Source organism: Drosophila sulfurigaster, chromosome 2L (genome assembly GCF_023558435.1).
Source record: "Drosophila sulfurigaster albostrigata strain 15112-1811.04 chromosome 2L, ASM2355843v2, whole genome shotgun sequence".
NCBI classification, from domain to species: Eukaryota; Metazoa; Arthropoda; class Insecta; order Diptera; family Drosophilidae; genus Drosophila; species Drosophila sulfurigaster.
This window is the reverse complement of record NC_084881.1, coordinates 11372698-11392118: the sequence shown is the minus strand read 5'-3', so window position 1 is coordinate 11392118 and position 19421 is coordinate 11372698. Positions and strand designations below refer to the sequence as shown.

General features: G+C 34.1%; 2 protein-coding genes across 4 annotated transcripts in view; one reads left to right on the top strand and one right to left on the bottom strand.

The window, feature by feature from the left end:
* The window catches only part of LOC133835612 (discoidin domain-containing receptor 2), a 159696-nt gene extending 157376 nt beyond the window's left edge, over positions 1–2320 (bottom strand). For 2 of the 3 annotated variants that reach the window (XM_062265628.1, XM_062265639.1), the window contains exon 1: positions 1901–2319. The gene's annotated coding sequence lies outside the window, so the exon portion shown is untranslated. Of the gene's footprint in view, positions 1–1900 lie in introns of all 3 variants that reach the window. The other variant, XM_062265646.1, reaches the window with a different exon arrangement.
* A 15651-nt stretch (positions 2321–17971) lies between these two features.
* LOC133847835 (ATP-dependent RNA helicase p62-like) lies at positions 17972–18454 on the top strand. The gene has a single exon (XM_062283088.1). The coding sequence runs from the start codon at positions 17972–17974 to the stop codon at positions 18452–18454; it is 483 nt and encodes a 160-aa protein (XP_062139072.1).
* The last annotated feature ends 967 nt before the right edge of the window (positions 18455–19421 follow it).

Below are 19421 nucleotides of genomic sequence, written 5' to 3'. Positions count from 1 at the left end.
AAAAAATTAAACTTTATTGAAATCGATTCGCGCAGCACAAAAGTTGTTGCCATTTTCATTGAGTTTAATTCTCGATTTTTATTCTCGTGTTGATGACAACACACAGACCAGAAGCAGCAGCAACAGCAACAACAGTAGCAGCAGATAGCAAGAACAAGAAGGCCTGTGGCCGTGGCAGTTATCTGAGTGGCAGGAGGGAGGGCCACAATACGTGACCCGCTTAACAAATTGACGCGTGTCCGACCCAGAACCCAATACCAATACCAATACCAATCCTAGATACAATGGGACAAGCAAACAACCCCCTCAACCTTACCACCCATCGATCGTCATTCGGTTGGGCTCCCAGTTTTAAACTGCTCTTTATAGTTATTGCAGTTTTATCTGTAGCCCATTTCAAAAGTCACTTTTGCTCTTTTAATTAAAACCAAATGCACTTCATTTCATTTCATTTCACTGCCCTTCGCTACACGTGAGTTTGGGGCGTGTCTCGTTGACCTTGCCGCGCTTTCCTATTCCCCATTTGTTTTTTCTCTTTACTTTCTCACGCTACCCCATCGTGCTCCTCTGTCCCCAATCCTCTTCTATTGCTTTTGCTTTTGCTCTTCAATATTCATAAGCATTTTTTTGGGTTTCATCCATCGAAATTTTCACGCCCATTTGACTTGGTCAACAGTTTCAACATAAGAGTATTTGTTAAAGTTTTCAAGCTGTAAATTAGCATGATCTGAAGGTTGAACTAAGGGAACTCTATTCGAGGTATTCGCTGAATAGAGCTCATTTGCTGGAAAGGTATTTGGATTAGCTACACAAATCGTGGCTTCTCTTTTTTATTGTCATCCCAACTGAATAAACTGCTAATCAATTTATTGTAATTTGGCATCAAGCGATAAGAGATTCGTCAAGCTTCATAATCGAATATTAAGCTATCGCGAGATCGAAACAAAAAAATATGATATGAGAAAATATTGCTTTTTGTTTAATGCAAATTAAAAAAAGATTTAGCCTGAGAAAATATTGGTATTTGTATTATACATATAAATTAAATATCATTTAGTTATACCTATGCTACTTAAATATATTTATTAATACAACAGAAAAAATATTATAGACGATAATGATATTTTTATGTTATCAATTAAATACTATTTACATAGACGAAGAGTGCCAATTAAATATTAAAACATATACGATTAATATAACAATTTTTTTATATGCATGAGAAGATAGTAATCTTTGAAATATTGAACTTCCTTTATTACTAAAACTAGTTAAATACCATTTCAATATGACATTGCAATGGATATTCAAAGCAATCTACATATAGTACATAATAATTCAAAAAGCTGGTAAATAAAAATATAAGAAAATGTGCCTAAATTAAATCAATTTCGATCAAGTTTTTCCGACGTACTATTAGTCGACAGTTACTTCAAGTCGCTTTCAAGATCTATATGAATTACACATTAGTTGGCACTGCTTGCAAGCAGTTCAGCTGTCGCCCACCCACCATGCAGTGCACTGCTTACCCTGCTATTTGTTATTATTGCAGACAGATTACCCACAATCTTCTCGCATGATGTTGTTGTTATTGCTATTAATTCTCCACTTTCGTTGCGTGCGGAGTGTGGAGAGTGGGCAGTCGTGGTAGTCAAAGACGAAGTCTACACCCACAAGTTTTATTTTCACATAATTAAATTGACATTATACATCGCTTAACTTATCTAATTCAGTTTAATGGCCATAAACGTGCGTTGTGGGTTTTAAATTGAATTTAGATAAAGTTTTCGATGCTACTTAAAAGGGCAGCAAACACAAACTTGCAAGTGAATTAAAAGCTCGTTACAAGTTGTTACAGTTATTTTTATTGCTATCTTCCATTTCAAGGTTTAAGGCTTACCTGGCAAAAAAGGTTCTTTCAAAAATACTGCCAGAATATATTCGCAAAATTTGTTGCAATTAATTTTTAATAAATTTTCGTTGCGGCAACGGCGGCAGCAGCGCCCCACACACACGCCTGCTGCATGGGGCACTCACACACACGCACACACAGATGCAGCAGCACGCACACGTACACGAGACTGTTGCGCGAATGTAACACACTAATTGGCAGCCCCACTCACACACGCATAGAAACCCGTACACGGACACGAACCTACACCCACACACACTCACGCTCGCGAACACGTAAAATTGAAGACGAAGACGTCGACGTCGGCGACGACGACGACGAAGCTGACGCTGGACGATGAAAACGCCGCCAATTTCAATTGCGCGACACGTTACTCCAGCAAAAGTTTCGCAACGACTACCGTAAGCCGACAACTGGCGCTGCCCCAACGAGCAGCGCAATGTCATCCACAACCACACATACACTTGCACATACATGTGAACCGAGTGGACGTAGAACATTTTGCCATTTCCTTGCGACGTTTCCTGCTGCCAAGCTCTGCCAAGAGCGAGCGACAGAGCAAGAGAGCGAGATGGACACATTGCCGAGGAGCTGAGCGAAAAACCATGTAATATTATGTGCACGCATGTATGTCTCTGTGTAGGTGCCGAACAGTGAGGGAGTAACAGGCATGTGCACCTGTATGTGGATTGCGACAGCGCGCAACTCAACGAAGCCTGCAGAGAGATAGAGAGAGAGAGAGAGCGAGCTGCTAAAGAGCCAAAGAGAGCGTCGTAGTTAGTGCATGTGGAATGCATGCTCATGCTCATGTTGTGGATGCCAAGTGAGACAGGGAGCAATGCAGGTGCCAGAGCACAGGTAAACTTTATCATTTGTTTATATTTTATTTTTGCATATTTATGCATTTTAAATGACATTAAAGTTTATATTTAAATTTTATAAAAAATTAGAAAACTTATTACATTTTGCATTAATTAATTTCATAGTTTCTGTAGCATATTTTATACGTTTTTCCACCTGTCACATTAAATATTTAATATTATTGATTACATTTGGCGCCCCCACATAAAAAACAAACAACTTTACGTTACATTGTATTAACTTCAAATTGAGCGCAGCAGCCCGAAGAGAGCGTGTTGTGCGCTCTTTATGCTCGCTGCTCTTTGTGCACGCACTCCAGTTTCGTTCCAATGCCAAAACGTTGCGTATAAGACGGAACGCTTTGGCAAACGGTACACATGCTGTGTACGAAGAGAGTGAACTAGCAAAGAGAGCCGTTATCGTTTGTTACCGTTTTAGGCAGCTGCCTGTTGATAAGCAGTTAACTGTTAATGTTAGCTCCAAGTGTGTGAAGAATAAGAGGGGAACGAAGGGTGCAAGTGAAATATATGTATGTGGAGTTGCAACATAATAATTATAATTTGTTAAAAATGTTAAAAACATTTAATTAATTTGATTAATTGTTGCAATTAACTTAATTGATTTGTGCTGTCACAGCAATTTATTTAAAACTACATTATTCGTAATTGTTTGTGAAAAATATATTCAGTATATTAATGTAAGTTATTGCACCTGCTGCAGCAATTAGGGGCAACTGCTTCTTTTCTGCTTCCCCCCTAGAAAAATTCCGACAAAAGATAACATCGGGTAATCCCCGACGTCGTCGACGTTGTCGTTGTTGCCAAACCTTCAATCAAAGCTGTCAAAAGTTGCAGCGCCAAAGCGCTTAGCAACTTTGAAATTCCAAGACAAACACAAAATATTTGAAATTGTTTTTCCAAAAGTAAAAGAAAAACAATAACAAAAGTGCATATCAATATGTTGACTTAATAAAAAAGCGAATGAAATATTATCAATGAAAATGTTGAGAGTACGAATAATAAATAAGAGCAAAGAGAGAGAGAACGAGAGAGAAAGAGAGAGAGAGAGAACTTGGAAATTACCCAAGTTACTCCTTAAGTATTTATCTCTGTTCCACTTAAACTTTTACAATCTTTGATTTGATAACTTTGAATTCGTGATTCGTAATCATATATCATTTGCCAATAGATTAGTCTGTAAAGTTTTATCAATACAAACTTAAAAGTAATCAACATTTGTAAGTATATTTAATATTATGTCAATTGTTTATTAGACAAATATTGTCTATTAATTTAGGTAAATATTTAAAGTTGTAATATTGGCAAATTTGGAAATATAAAAAAGTTTAAAAAGTAAATTTCCTTTTTATGTCTAATTATTTTTGGTTTTAATTTATGTAATTATATTTATTTTTTATTTTTAATTCGTGTTAAGAATAATAATTATTGTCACCGTGTTATTTTAAAATATATTTATAATACAAATTATTTCTTTTTACCAAAAGCATTCAAAAATGATTGTTTAAATATATTTTAATGCTTTCGCCTAATACTCAAACAAAAATATCATATCAAATTACTTTAACATAAAATTTTATATATTTATTTGTAGTAATAAAAAAAAACAATTTGTTTAAAATTTAGATATTCTTTATGAAGGATTGCTATTTATTATTATTTATTTTTGATATGAGACTTTAAAGAAGCTTTGTTTGAAAACAGTTTTTCTTTAAATTTTGCAATTTCACATTTGATTTTCTCAGGTTTCCATGCAGACTTTAAGCAATTAAGTAGCAAAAAGTCTGCAAACTCTTTAAGATATGTGTTCTTTATTCTGAAATGAAATATTTGTTTTAGTATTTGCAGTGTGACCTTTCTTACCAAAGTTTCCGTTTAGTAGCTGAAAACTTTTACAAACTTGTTTTGAATTTAAATTTATTTTTTTTTACCCAAAGTTGTTAATTTTCTATCCATCGCCACACTTTGTCTATAGACTGTCTGATAAGCTAAAAATAGAAACAGCGCGATGAACTAGGGATAAACCATGCAAAACGGAGAAGAAAGAGAAGCAAAGATAATGGTGTGACCTTGCTAAAAAAAAATCCATGGCTGACCCTTGGCTCAAGGATTGGACAATGTCTGGTTTTCGTTTTTGTTTCGAATGCGGATTCGGATTCGGTTTTGGTTTCGGTTTGTTGTGTGTCCCAAAACAATTAGTGCAAATGATTTGTAAAAATAGCAAAATCCCAACACCTACGGCGAGGTTGAAACAAGTCGACACGAGACGAGACGAAACGCGAAAAAAAAAATGCCTGAGACTGGGTTTAAAAGCCGTGACTCGACAAAAATGTGGCACAGACAGCGCTTCGGCCGTGCCACATCAAAGTGCCACATGTGACCGAGAAAAGAATTCTTAAGAGCTCAGATCTGATCAAGTGTGTGTGTGTGTGTGTGTGTGTGTGTAGGTGTGGAAGGCCGTCTTTAAGTCAAGACATCAAAGTGTTTTCTGACATTTTTGAAGAAATGCGTCCGGCAAAAGTGTTGGAAAATCAATAAAAGAAATAACACAAAAAAAAAAAAAGAAAAATAAAGAACTCAAAATGAAATGAAAAGAAAAGTAAAGAAAATAGGAAAATGCGGCGCTGCCAACTGACGTGGCAAACTATTTTACACCTGAGCTGTCACCTTGTCAGAGAGCGGCCTACAAAAGAAAACAAACAACAGACACAACAACAACAAAAAAATGAGGCAAAAAAAAAGTATGAAATAACAAATAGAAAAGCGCTTAAAGTCATGAAGGCAAGAACAAAGCCAAATGAAGATATTGCAGAACGGGGAAGGAGTTCAGAGTTATAGGATAGGTTCTTTAATAACCTGACAACCCTGACAGCCATAATAAGGCAAGCTGTCATAAGCTGTTTTCCACAGCCAGACAATTGACTGACTCAATGTGCAACTCTCTCTCTCTCTCTCTCTCCTCGCTCTCTTCACACTCTTTCGCTCTGCACTCTTTAAACTTTTCACCACATTGCACCTGAGACACCTTCAGTACTTTCAGTTTGTTTAGCCTATGGAAGAGGCGAGTGAGTAGGGGGTGAAGTGGGGAGTGAGTAGGGTGTGAAGTGGGGAGTGAGTAGGGGGTGAAGTGGGAAGTGAGTAGGGGGTGAAGTGGGTGCGGTCTATTGCTGAACTTATCGTCAAACTATGCAAAAATTGCCGTCAATATTTCAATCAAAACTGACGCAGTATGTGGAGGGACTCTCTTTTTTTATTTTTTTGGGCGGAAGTTAAACGGCAACTGCTATTCATACTGAAGACAAGTAGGTGAGCCTTGCGAGGGTCAATCGAGGAGTTACGCCAAACTTTTACATAATTGTTCTTTCGTTCCCAGACATTTTCGATATTTTGATTGCAAATGGGCCTAAAAAGGGTCAATGATGAGGCAATTTTCAAGGATGAAAACTATTTAAAATGCTTGACTATGCACTTTTCCACAATGTGTGTGAGATAGAAGATGTTTAAACAACGCCAGCTGCTTCATCAAAATTCAAAATTGTGTTATGTGATGTCTTATCTAGAAGTACTCAATAATGATTATGATTTTTACAAGTACGAAATTTTGAAAATTTAATATTTTCTTTCCGTTTTGCCTGACACTGAAGAAAAAGTTGAGCTATGTTTTAGAATAGAACTTTTAATATAAAGAGTTACAATGTGAAAATGTTATGTTGGTTTTTTTAATAAATAGTATATGGATTTTGTAGTATCTGATAAGAACTTTAAATTAATTGTATAAATTCTATTACATTTTCTATTTTAAAATAAAATAATTTATCTATAATGTTTTGCCGGCTTATACTAACTTAATAATTTCGTTAATATATACCCCAATAAATGATTCATTGATGTATTGAATTTTAATAATAATGGAATAATTAATTTTCTTTTTATTTATTTTTATTATTATTATATTTTGATTTATTATTATTTTACTGAAATTGTTTCTTTATTTTATGTTTACAAAGCTTAATAAATGAATATATTGGGTTTCATTTTAATGTACGATTTTTCAAAACTATAATTTTGTAATGCAAATCTCAATTAAATTATTTCATTTTCGATGCTTTGTAATACATATTATATTTGATTCTTATTCTCAACTGTACATCAGTCTTTCATTTTTTTTTTTTCTGACTTTCGCGTCTTTCTTTAATAATGTTTTTGTTTTGTTTTTGCAATTTCACTTGGTTCCAATTGAATTTAAATTTTAAAACTCCATCTAAATATTTATTTGGTATCTGTGCAACTCCATGGGCCAACCTCGTGCCCAAACTGTGTTCCCTTAAAGCCAAACAGCCGCAACATGCCACTCGCACCCAAAAAAAAGGAAGGGAAAAAAGAAAACAGAAAACAGAAGGAGGCAAAGTGAAGGAAATTCAGGAGGAGGAAGAAAAACTCTTGCCAAGTTGTCAGCTGCCAGGTAGGCGCCAGACGCAGAGCACGAGTAACCACTCCATTTCGCAGTACTCCCTTCCCCACTCCCTCCTCTGCAAACCATTCATTCCTCCCTCGATGTCAAGCGACTTGCCAATGCTGTGTCGGGCCAAAAGGTGCGAGGGAAACGAAAATTCAAAGGCTGCCAATTGCCAATTGAAGCCGTAAAGTATGCTAAGCAATTTGATTCGCAACGTGAGCTGTGTGTGTGTTAGAGTGTATACATGTGTGTGTGTGTGTGCGATATTTATTGTTGTTTTTTGCCAAATTGTGATGCGAGGCTTTTGAGTCGATGAGCCAGAGAGCCAGAGACCCAGAGAGGTGACTGCTGCAGGGGTCTGCCAACTGTCTGCCCCGAAAGTAGCGCCTGGCACCTGTCACCCATCTGCCCTTGCCCCTTGCCCATCGCATGTCCTTCCCCTAAACAGGACTCCTGTCTCTCAGTCTCATTCTCAGTCTCAGTGCCTTAACCTGTGCCTGCACCTGCTGCATATCGAGTGCCTTTCATAAGTCGCACAGCTCTGATTTGAATTTTTTGGTATTAGGCTGGCAACGAGGCAGTTATCAACTATCCCCTGAATACCCTGGAAATTAGGAAGATACCAAACAACAACAAATTAAACACAATGTGTTTTACTTGCTTCGTTGAAAATTCGAAGAGTTTAAGCTAAGTTTTTATTCGTTTAACAAAATCTATTTAATCAAATTTAAAACAAAGCTCAATAATTTAATTCGTTAAGACAATTTAAAATACTTCACTAGAAAAGTCTGTTTTATACATTTAAACGAAATTGTAACTAACAACAGAATAATAAATAAAAAATTAAATAAGACATAACAGCGTATTTATTGTACTCTGAAAATGAGCTTATTTAGGAACAGTCGGAGATTGTAGGAATTTAAAGAAACTATTTTACATTTTTATTAAAATAAGCAGACATATTAAATCTAAAAAATAACCCTGCTGCTTAAAAGAAACTAGTCAATAATTATTTACGTTATTAAAGTGTTTTATAATCATTTTAAGTGCATTGATTTTATTATAAAAATACCTTGTTAAAATATTATTATTTCATAATAATTTGTGGAATAAGTTCGTAAATTATATTACTGAAACACGTTAATACTCGTATAAAAGTATTTTATTAAATTTTAATTTACAAGTAATTTATTTTCATTGACAACTTCGTCAAAATTATTCAGTTACATATAATAAATTAAAGTGTTTCAAATGAAGCTTTCCATTTAATATTATTTTAATTTTACAAATACATCATTATAATATCATAATTTTATATTAATTGCCGAATAAGTGGTTTAATTATTTTCTTACTGAATTAAAAAAATCATATTTTCACATTTAAAAATGATTTATTTAATTTGAAAACTTCTTCAAAACTAAATTTTAATAGAAACTTTCCATTTGATATTAATAAAATAAATTAAAAAAGTATTATTGAAATATGTTTAGGGCAATTTCCCTTTTAACATTGAATATTGGAAAATTAGTAAATTTAATTTTCTGATTTTAAGAAATCTCGAAGTTTGCTTTGCAATTAACATATGATTTCATTTTACAATTTTTTTAAAGCCTCATTAGCAATCAACATTTATTTTCTTATTTAAGTTTGATATATTTGCCTATATTTATTTCTTTCTTCTCTTCATTTATTTCATTATTTATATCCCATCTAGTATTTCATTTTCTTCAACGTGCAGTTGTTCTATCGCCATTTTTCCGAAGAAGCTTTTTCGTTTTCCGCAGTTAGAGGATATCTCGAGAGTCAAGTACTTTTTGTGTTTCTTGTGTGTTTTGTTTCTTGTTGTTGTATTGCCATTTCCGGCATACGTCCAGGCGTAAAGCTAATCAAAATGTCCAACACACATACTTCACACACTCGCACACCCACGCACACACACACACACACACACGCACACACTCGAGAGTTGAATGCGTTTCAAGTGTAAAACTTTGCTTCGGCGAGTGGCTCTCGAATGGTCATCGGGCAGCACATGAAGAGAACGATTGACTCCGACTGTATGTGTGAGAGTGTATATGTGTGACTATGTGTGCAACAGTGTGTGTGCGAATCAAAGACACTTCATTTTTCGGGGGGTTGCCTATTGGCCGTTGGTCAAGCGGAAGTGCCGGCTGACAGCTTCTTTTTTGCGCCGTCCGTTATTATTAATATTTGATGACGCGTTATTAGCCCCATTAGTAGAAACCCTCGGGCAACGCTGCCTCCACTCGCCCCCTCCTGCTCCTACCCCTTCATCGACGCCTCGACTGCTACTCGCTCCATTATGACACGTAGCTTTATGCAGCTTCCGGCAGCTTCCGTTTCCGCTGGCGAAAAATATTTGATAAATTGCAAAACCAATGAAGGGGTTGTAAGGGGCGCACTGCAGACTGTTAGAGGAGGGAAGGAAAAGGGAGAGGGAGAGGGAGGTTGGTAGTTGGAAAGCTGCTTCCGCTGTCGAGCTGCTCGCTGCACATGCAGATAATGGAAAATGTGTTTGCATTTTTTTCGGCTAGAGTAAACAATATGTTAATAGCAAAAGCCACTTCCATCAAAAGGTGTCTTCGGGAGGTGTCGGAGAGAGCGAGGAGGGGAGGGAAACGGGTGTTTTTGGGAAGATTACCGCCAAGATTTATGATAGAGTTTTCGTCTATGCCCGGCTTAATGGCAGTTTTATGATTGCCTTTCCATAGCTTGATTGATAGATGAGACACCGCCCGCTCCCGACCTCTCCGACCAAGCTGGGGAGTTGCATGCCACAGTGCCACCTTGCAGCAAGGTGCAAGCAAGTTACGAGCAATTGGTCTCAGCTGTTGTCAAATTTGTCACAAGGCACTCGGAAACTTTGGAGCGCAACTTACACATGTAATAGAATCTGCACAGCACAGCAGACGGAACTGTTCAATCTGTTTGTTTTTCTCTCCCCCTCACCCCCTTCCCAACCGACAGACTGTCAGCTAAGTGCAACTGTAAACCAATCCATCAAGGCAAGGGGCATGCAGCAACAAACAACTACTCGAATTACCAACAATAACAACATCTAGTTAAACACACACACACAGAGAGAGACTTTCTTGCCACACATGCAACACGCATCATCTTCATCTCCAACCCAATTCCGATTTCAATCCCAACCCTGTCACATCCTTTTCACCCTCCCCCGCCCCGCCTCTTTTGCAGCTGCCACACCCCTTTGGACTTTGGCCTGATGTGGCGTGTCGTCTTTAGGGCGTCTCGTCTCGTCTGCTGTCCTGAGATCCGCTGCAGATGTTTGCATTTATTTTGTAATTACTGTCACGCAATGCGACCATCAAATCAAATAAAACAAATTCCCGTCGACTCCGAACTGAAGCTGAAGCTGAAACTGAAAGTGAATGTGAATGTGAAGCGAACCTCAAGTTTCCACACAACGGTTTCAAGTTTTTCCCCCCAAAATAAGAAAACTCAAGATGGAAACTTTGCCACCCCTCGTCTTTAATTAATGAACATCAGATGTACTTGGATCTACTACTGCAGAATTTGTAAACTTCAGTGAATGAATTTGAATGAATAAACAATGATTAAACATCTCACTGACCCAGTTTCCAACTAGGCGTGAGAATTGCTAAATTTGGGGAAAAAGAGTTTTTCAAAATCATTATCAATATTTCTTATAGAAGCTATGCTTATTTTACAGCTGGAGTAATAAGCAGCCAACAAAACACAAAGTTTGCTCCAAATTTTCTTTAAAATATTTTAAATATACATTTATTTTATACTTTAAAGTCTCTTTAAGAAAAGTTACGCAGTTAAATTTCTAGAATACTTAAATATTTAAAATAGCAGTTGTAAAAATTAAGATCGAACTTTATTAATTGTTAAAGAAAAGGTTAGTTGTTTAATCTAGATATAAAAATATTGAAGCATTTAAAACAAAAGTCATCTAAATACAAACAATTTCTCTTATATTTATATCTTGGAATTCAAAACAATTTTTTTTAATTAAATATTTGTTTCCAATTGGCATACTGAGCCAATATTATTTAAAAATTTTCATTACAAAATTAGGAACCAAAAATTAAGAAAGTTAAAAACCTAATATAGAATTATACGAAGTTAATATTTTGAAAATATACTAAAATATACTGAATTCTTTATTTGGTATAAAATTAGTTTATATTGAAAATAAACAAATAAGAAAAATTTGAACAAAATAAATGGTAATAAGTAGATATTAAAAATTAAGATAATACTCATTGTTAAATTTAAAATAAATATTGAATTACACACATTTTTAAATAATAAAAAGCAAATTAAAATTAAATATTATTCAAGCTAACAATTAATATTAAATATTTATTAAATTAAAACAAATATTAAACGACACATTATAAATATGGAATAAATAAATATTTAATATGAGGTAAGCTTTCCCTAATACAACTTAAACAACTAAAAAATTTAAAATTAACTAGATAATAAATAAATCTTTTAGTATGTAGTAATTTGATAGGAAATAAGTATTCGTTGCGATTTAATAAAAAAAATAAAAACAATGGAAAAATTTATAGTTGATCAAGAGGACAACAAAATGATTTACTATAATTCCAAACAGCTGCCTAAACTCAACGTCTCGTGTATGTGGGTAAATATTTGAGAAGTTCTTGACAAATAATAAACTTAAATACTATTTAAAGTTGATGTACGCAACGCACGCGTTTAAGCTCTGCGAATGTAAACAAATCCAATTTTGTTTCGAGCTAAATCAACAAATTTTGAAAATACTTTGAGCTCTCTTTCTATCTCCCTAGGTTTCTCTAATAAGCAACCCATCAACGAGACGCGGAAATCCTCTACCCAAAAAAAGGAAAATAAAAAAAAATGAAAGAAGAGTAAAGAGTGAAACAAAAGTCTGACATTTAAAACTAAACACGTCTGCCAATATTAATATATATTCTTTTTTATATATACGTATAGACGAGACAAGCGAAGAGCTTCCATTAATGTCAAACTGCGGCAGTGGCAAGAACTCAACCCATTCTCTAAGCTCACAGAGTCGCAAACTCTGTGGCAGTGGCAGTTTTTCAAAACTTTTGCCCACACTTTGAGGAAAGTTCAATACGTTCGTTCGATGTTTTTTAGCGAACAATTTCAAATGCAACACAACGCGGCAAGGATATTTTTCACTTTACGCCATGCCAGTTGCCAGTTGCCAGTTTGCCACGGCGTGGCATGCCTCCTCCTCCCCCTTCCTCCTCCTCCTGCAGCCGACAGCAGCAGCGCACACAAAAATTATATATGGAATTCACGGCCAGGGCCATTCGACAGTCGCGTCGACTGCCACTTGTTGTTTGGGTTTTGGACCAGCTGCCTCCTCCTCCTCCTTTCTCCTCCTCCCTTTCCCTTTTGAGTGTTGCCAATGTTAATCGAAGTTGTGTGCACGAAAAGAAGGAAGCGCGAGCAAAAAAAAAATGGGAAAGGAAAGCAAAGAACTGAAAGAGGAACTCGTCGCGTTATCTCACGTATATGGGCAGACATAAAAACAAATTACATGTCAAGGGAGGCGAGGAGGAGAAGGAGAAGTAGAAGGAGACGGAGCAGGTCATAGAGTGCTGCTTAAGCGGCTTTATGTACAAAAATTGTAAATGGCATTTGTCTCTGGTGTGTGTATGTGGCAAGTGCATAAGCATGTGAGTGTGTGTGTGACTATCTGTGAGTGTGTGTGTGTCTGCATGCAGCTATTTCCGGTGTTATGGCGGCCAACGGAAGCGGCCGCCGTTTGTTTTCCTACATCATTTTCATTTTTTTCTCCTTCCTTTCTGTCCTTTCCTTTCTTTTCGCTCGCTTTTTATTGCGCACTTTTCAATGTGCAAAACTGCTGCAAAAGTTTAGCAATATTGAAAAGTTTAGCATGTATTTGCTGTTGTTCGTGCCTGGATCACAGTCATAACAATAAACTCACTCCATAAATAAGTTATTAGTCAATGTCTTTCAAGTTTGTGTCCATGTTATGGCCCTGATGGCGCCACAATTGCTCCTTATTGATGTGCGCCGCAGTTGATCAAAAGTGCGCCGCCAATCCACATCGTTACAAGTCCATCAGCAGCTGAAAGTTCATAAAACTCCAATAGTAAAAGAATTCGGCAATCTATTTTCTTATTGCTGACATCTATTTGCATTATTTTTTATATTTATCTCTGAATAATTATATATACACGGTTTTAGCTGATTAACTTATTTGTATATTGATTTTAGCACTTAACGAAATACAAATTTAGGAAGCTAACACGGTAAAGTATAAAATGCAAATGGCTAGTGAAATAATTTGTACAGCTAAGAAAGCTTGTTGGAATTAAATATGGAATAATTAGGATGAAACATATGTTCAGAGAATTAAGCAAGCACGTGTGTTTGTCCAATTGTTAAAAATGCTTTCAACAAAAATGTTTTCGATTTGGCATTTATGTTTAAAGCAATCTTGTTAAATAGCAACTGATTAAACACATTTATAATCAATAAATCTTTCATTAGTTATCAATAGAAAATATGAGTTGGATGATTACAATATTACATTATTTAAACTGTAGTTATATAAGAATAACTAACGAATACATTACAATATATTTTCCTTTAACAATCTAGTTTTTCAACAACAAAAATCACAAATTATTTTTTGTAGAATATTACATTTTTTTTATTTTTTTTTATAATATTAGCTAGCTTAGCATCTGATTAAACAACAGCAGAGAGTAAACATTGTCGAATGTGTTCCATTGTTGTGCTAAAACTATGACGATAAAGAAGAACATGACAGATGGTCGGCTTTGCTATAAAAGTACTGATGGTTTAATAAATCTAATCATTCTGGAATTGATTTTAATCGAAGCAAGATGAAAACTACTTTCGTTATTCTGTGCTCTGCCTTCTTGGCAATTCTTCTTGCCAATCTGCCAATGAGCGAAGCCATCGACTGTTCTCTGTCTGTGAATGCATATTCACCTGACTGTATTACAGCACCATCTAGTTTTGATTCCACCACTGAAACCACAATCGAAATCACCACTGAAGGCACCAAGTATCCCGGACATCCACGAAGACATCACGGCAGAAGATTTGGTAAATTCAGAAAAGCGGTTTTCAACTTCTATTTCTAAAAAGGATTAAGGGATAAATTAACTTTGTTAAAATTTCTCATATAAAACAAATTAAAAATTTTTAAACTTGACGATTTTTTATTTTCTTGAATATCATTCCCTGCTTTCTATTAAAATAGATCATAAAGAAACTACAGAAAACGTTAAGTAAACTTGATTGGAAGACACTTCGTTGTCAAGGTCTCCGAAATCTGAACTCAAATTTATAGTTAATTTAGTTATTACTTATTTTTAGTTTTATTATTAAGTTTTCATTTTAGTGTATTCTAAACATTTTTCAAATAGATATATGAAAGTGTCATATACATATTTATAAATGTAATTTTCAAATTATTAAAGAAGAAAGCTTAAACCCTTTTTAAACCTTGTGTATTCAATTGTACATTTCTAATTTCCGTTTTCCTCGGATTAAGACAAATGTTAAAAGTCGTAAATGCTTTTTAATTAAGTCAAAAATATTTCTAATCTATACTGAATAAAGCAGACTAATTTAGAAAACAGAGTATATCGTAGACGAGCATTGTTCTCTTGCTTATACACAATTGCATTATTAATATGTATTTAAAATAAAATAAATAATTGCATCTATTCAAAGGTAATTAAAATTTCCTAATTACTTTTATAGCTAAGAAACATCTGTTTAAACAAGCAAATATGCAACAACCTTTCAAATTTGCGTGCAGTCCGTTAGCTCAATTTGCTATAAAAATGCTCTCGATTTGATAAAGATCATAATTCTCGTATTATATTCAATCGAAGTAAGATGAGAGCCACCGTCATCATTTTTGTTTTTGCTTTTTTTGGCAATTCTTTTTGTCAATCTGCCAATGAGCAATGCAGAAAAGTGTGATGAAAATGGACTTCCCGCGGGATGTACTAACTGTGCCGACCCAGCGAATGCTAATGAACCTGACTGTCTCCAACTGGTCAACTACTGAAGACAACCTGGGCATTAAGACAAACGAGGCACACAAAATGGACGCAGAAGATTTGATCGATTAACAAAAAAAGAAAGAGTATTTTTGCAAATTCTTGACAACAAATATGACAGCTATAAACACCTAAATCACTTGTAAAAATTGTATTAATAAATACTTGAGCAAATAAAAATGTACAGTTTTAATTATTATTCGAAATACATGTATTAATGTGAAAACTCTCTTAGCTTGACACTCCTCTCCGAACAATTAAAAAAAAAAAGAGCTGTGTATATATTTTAATTAAAATTTGTTGAAACATTATGCATATGTACATATATGCAAAAATTAACTTACAATTTGATTTCATATTAAAAATGAAATAATGAAATTGTTAATGTTTATATTTAATGACGCACGTTCGTGCTTTTTTTACTTTTTTGAATTAAAGTTCATTTTGTATAAATTTGTATGAAGAGAACATCAAACTAATGAATTATTTTTATACCCGCTACCCATAGGGTAGAAGGGTATTATAACTGTGTTTCGGCAGGAAATGTATATAACAGGTAGAAGGAAGCATCTCCGACTGTATAAAGTATATATATTCTTAACTACTCGTATAGTAATTGAGATTCCTGGTTTGCGATTAGATAAGAATTGTCGAAGTTATTAAAGATATACTTTTGTATGTTTTGAAGTTACTTTAACTGACAATCTGATATATTGTACCGTCTGTGGTATATTTTGAATGTGGTACTATATCTATATACAAAATATACAGTATTTTTTAGTATTGTTGCAGTCTTTTCTTTTGGAATATTTTCCAATGAATGCCACATTTTGTTGCTTTTACTCAAAATGTGAAGCGGGTATCTCACAGTCGAGCACACTCGAATGTAGCTTTCTTATTTGTTAATACTAAAATGGCACCTGATTAAATATCTTTTGTTTTCTATTGACTGTAAATAAATGAGACTCAAATTCATGATTTGCTATAAAAATGCTGTTGATAGAAAAACGCTAATTATTGTGGTCGCATAATTAAGCGAAATAAGATGAAAACTAGTTTCGTAATTTTGTGCGTTGCCTTCTTCTTGGCAATTCTTTTTGTCAATCTGCCAGTGAGTGAAGCAGTCGCTTGCTATGGTCCAAATGATCAGGATTGTACTGATTGTTCCAACACGTTGAATCTGTCATCGCCTGACTGTACTACAACTGTTAGCTATGAAACGGCTACAACCACTGAGAGAACTAAGTATCCTGGACATCGAGGCAGACGTGGCGGCAAATTCCGGCAAGCCATCTTCAATTTCTACTTTTAAATACAACGTTGGCAAACAAACATCAATTAAAATCTAAAGCGTGTCGTTGAATAAATTGTTAACAAAAATATTTGAATTTATACCGCAATGTTTATATAACAGAAAATATATGAATTTTTTTTAAATTCATTTAAAAAACACAACATTTCCATGAATTTGATTCTTAAATTCAAAAATTCATTAATTTACGTATTATTTTAACATTGAATTTCAACTTTCAATACCAATAACACCTTTGATGAGACAGCATCAAGCTTTTCCTGTCAACTAGCTCTCAGCAACTCAATTTTGAACAAGCTAAGCTGCAAAATATTTCAATTAAATGAATGTGGCTTATATAATATAATATAATATTATTCTGATGTTTTTGTTTTCTTTAAGACATAATAGAAATATAAAGTAAATAAAGTCGTGTGCAAATTTATATTTTAATGGGGTAAAGCGCTTAACTTTAAATTTGATGAAAAGTAACACAAACCAGATAGATAAATATTTATTGATCAGTTAAAATCACTTGTGTAAATAATTAAGAGTTTCTCTACATTAAGTTATTTGTATTTATTTATTAAAATAATAAGTGATATTAGAAAAAAGGAAAAATTATTAGATTGGGACAATTTTTTTTTTATATTTAATTAAATTGATATTTGTGATTTTTAAACCACTAAATCTATGTATTATTATTTTAAAAAACAATACTGAAAAGTATATCTTTCCGTAAATGAGTAATAAAATTAAAATTAAACATTAATATATTATATAATTGCAAACTTTGCTTAGAAAGCTATGGTTGAATGTGCTAAAATTTTCTTTAAATATACCACATTAATATACTAAAAAATGGAAATATACTGAGACCTTTATTTGGTATATTAAGATAAGGTTCAAGATATCTTAAATATACCAGATTGTGAAACGATTGTCAATCGATTTAGGACCCGACTGCAGTTTTTTTTTGGACGTGGGCGTGCAAAAATAATAAGATCTGTTGAATTTTCAAATTGAATTTTACATTTATTATAAATAAAATAAAAGCACATTCGAAATTCGAGTCCAATGTAAATAATATAATAAATAAGTTTATTTAAAATCTTATTCACAACCCGTTAGATGTTGTTTTCATCCAAATAACCCAAAATGAAATATTGACAACTGATCAAATAATTAATCTAATATTTGACCTCTTCTATAATCGCTGACGAACATCAAAATTTGTCAGCTGTGTTGATTTAGACATTTTGATGTGCTATAAAAGTGCGATAATCTTTGAGGAATTGCATCAGTGATCAATTGATAATACTTGAGTCAAGATGAGAACGAATCTCTTTGCTCTGAGCTATGCTCTGCTGGCAATCCTCATTGCCAATCTGCCTGCTGGAGAGGCTGTATCCTGTGCAGATGATCCGACCCTTGTTGGTTGTACTGACTGCACACTGAGTGTAAATGCTGCCAATGTTGATTGCGTAGCTGCAGCTGATCCATCATCCGATCCCTCATCCGATCCCTCATCCGATCCATCATCCGATCCTGCTGCCGCAGATGATGAAGATGCTGTAACTTCAACTTCAACTGCCGCTTCCGCCGATGATAGTGACGATGCTACAACTGAGACAACAACTGCGAAGGACTGCGACTGTCGTCACCATAGACACAGAGGTGGCAGACGTGGACGTGGACGCCGTGAGGGTCGTCGAGGCCGTGGAGGACGCCGTGGGCGAAGAGGTCCTGGTGGTTGGGGTCGCGGTTGGGGCGGGTGGGGCGGACGGCGCGATGACCGCTGGGGTGGTTGGTAAAAATATACTTATTGAGTGCCAACACTCAAGAAAATAAACTTACTAATGACAGCAATTATATAACTGGAATATTTGTGTTCTTTTATTTTAAGTACTTATTCCTAAAAAAACTCTAAGGTTTCAAATATAGGGAATGTTCTTTAAAGGCTTAGTTATAAAAATACTAAAATATTTAAAAATTTAGAATTTTATCGAATATTGAAAAAATGGTGCATTTCTATACGTATCTCGCTAAAAATATGTGCGGTAAAAGAAATCGCACAAAAAGTTTTTTTTTAGCAATTGTACATTATATACGTCAAAATCTTTGTCATCGATCAGTTAATTAGTTTAAGGAGAAATGGTCAAATTTGTCTGTACTTTATTATTCTTCTCTTTAAACATATGTACTTGAAAATGTAAAGGGTGCATCACACATTCTAATGAAGTATTCAATTAATTTAAAGAAATTTGAATGTATAATTAATTTAAACATTAATACATATATATCGTAAAGACTGAAAAAATGTCTACATTAATAAGTTGTTACATATCAACTATTATTTATAAGGTAAATATAAAAAAATTGATCTATTTTAAATTTTAATTTAGGTAATTATTTAGTGCATTTCAAAGGATACTAAACTAAAACTAAAGTGTTTTATGCAAAACGTTTTAAGTTTATAATCAAATCATAAGAAACACACAATTTCACTTAAATATTACAATGTTAGCTTGTCATAATACACAGAAAAGAGACATTTAAAACTTTCAACATACTCGTAACTAAAAAGACACAAATTGATTGCGGCTTTATTTCATTTCATATAATTGCGGAAATCCATAAAAATCATTACTTAATCGATTATTTTGTTCTTTTTGTTAAGCCAGTCCTTTTTTTTTTAATGACCATATTAGTGTATTCAAAAAGAGCTTTAAATACATGTTAAACATCACATTCGTGAAACAAAATTGCATTCAACAGTTA

Coding starts and splice junctions, on each gene's coding strand:
- LOC133847835 (XM_062283088.1), top strand. CDS start 17,972: ATGAGAACGAATCTCTTTGCTCTGAGCTATGCTCTGCTGGCAATCCTC.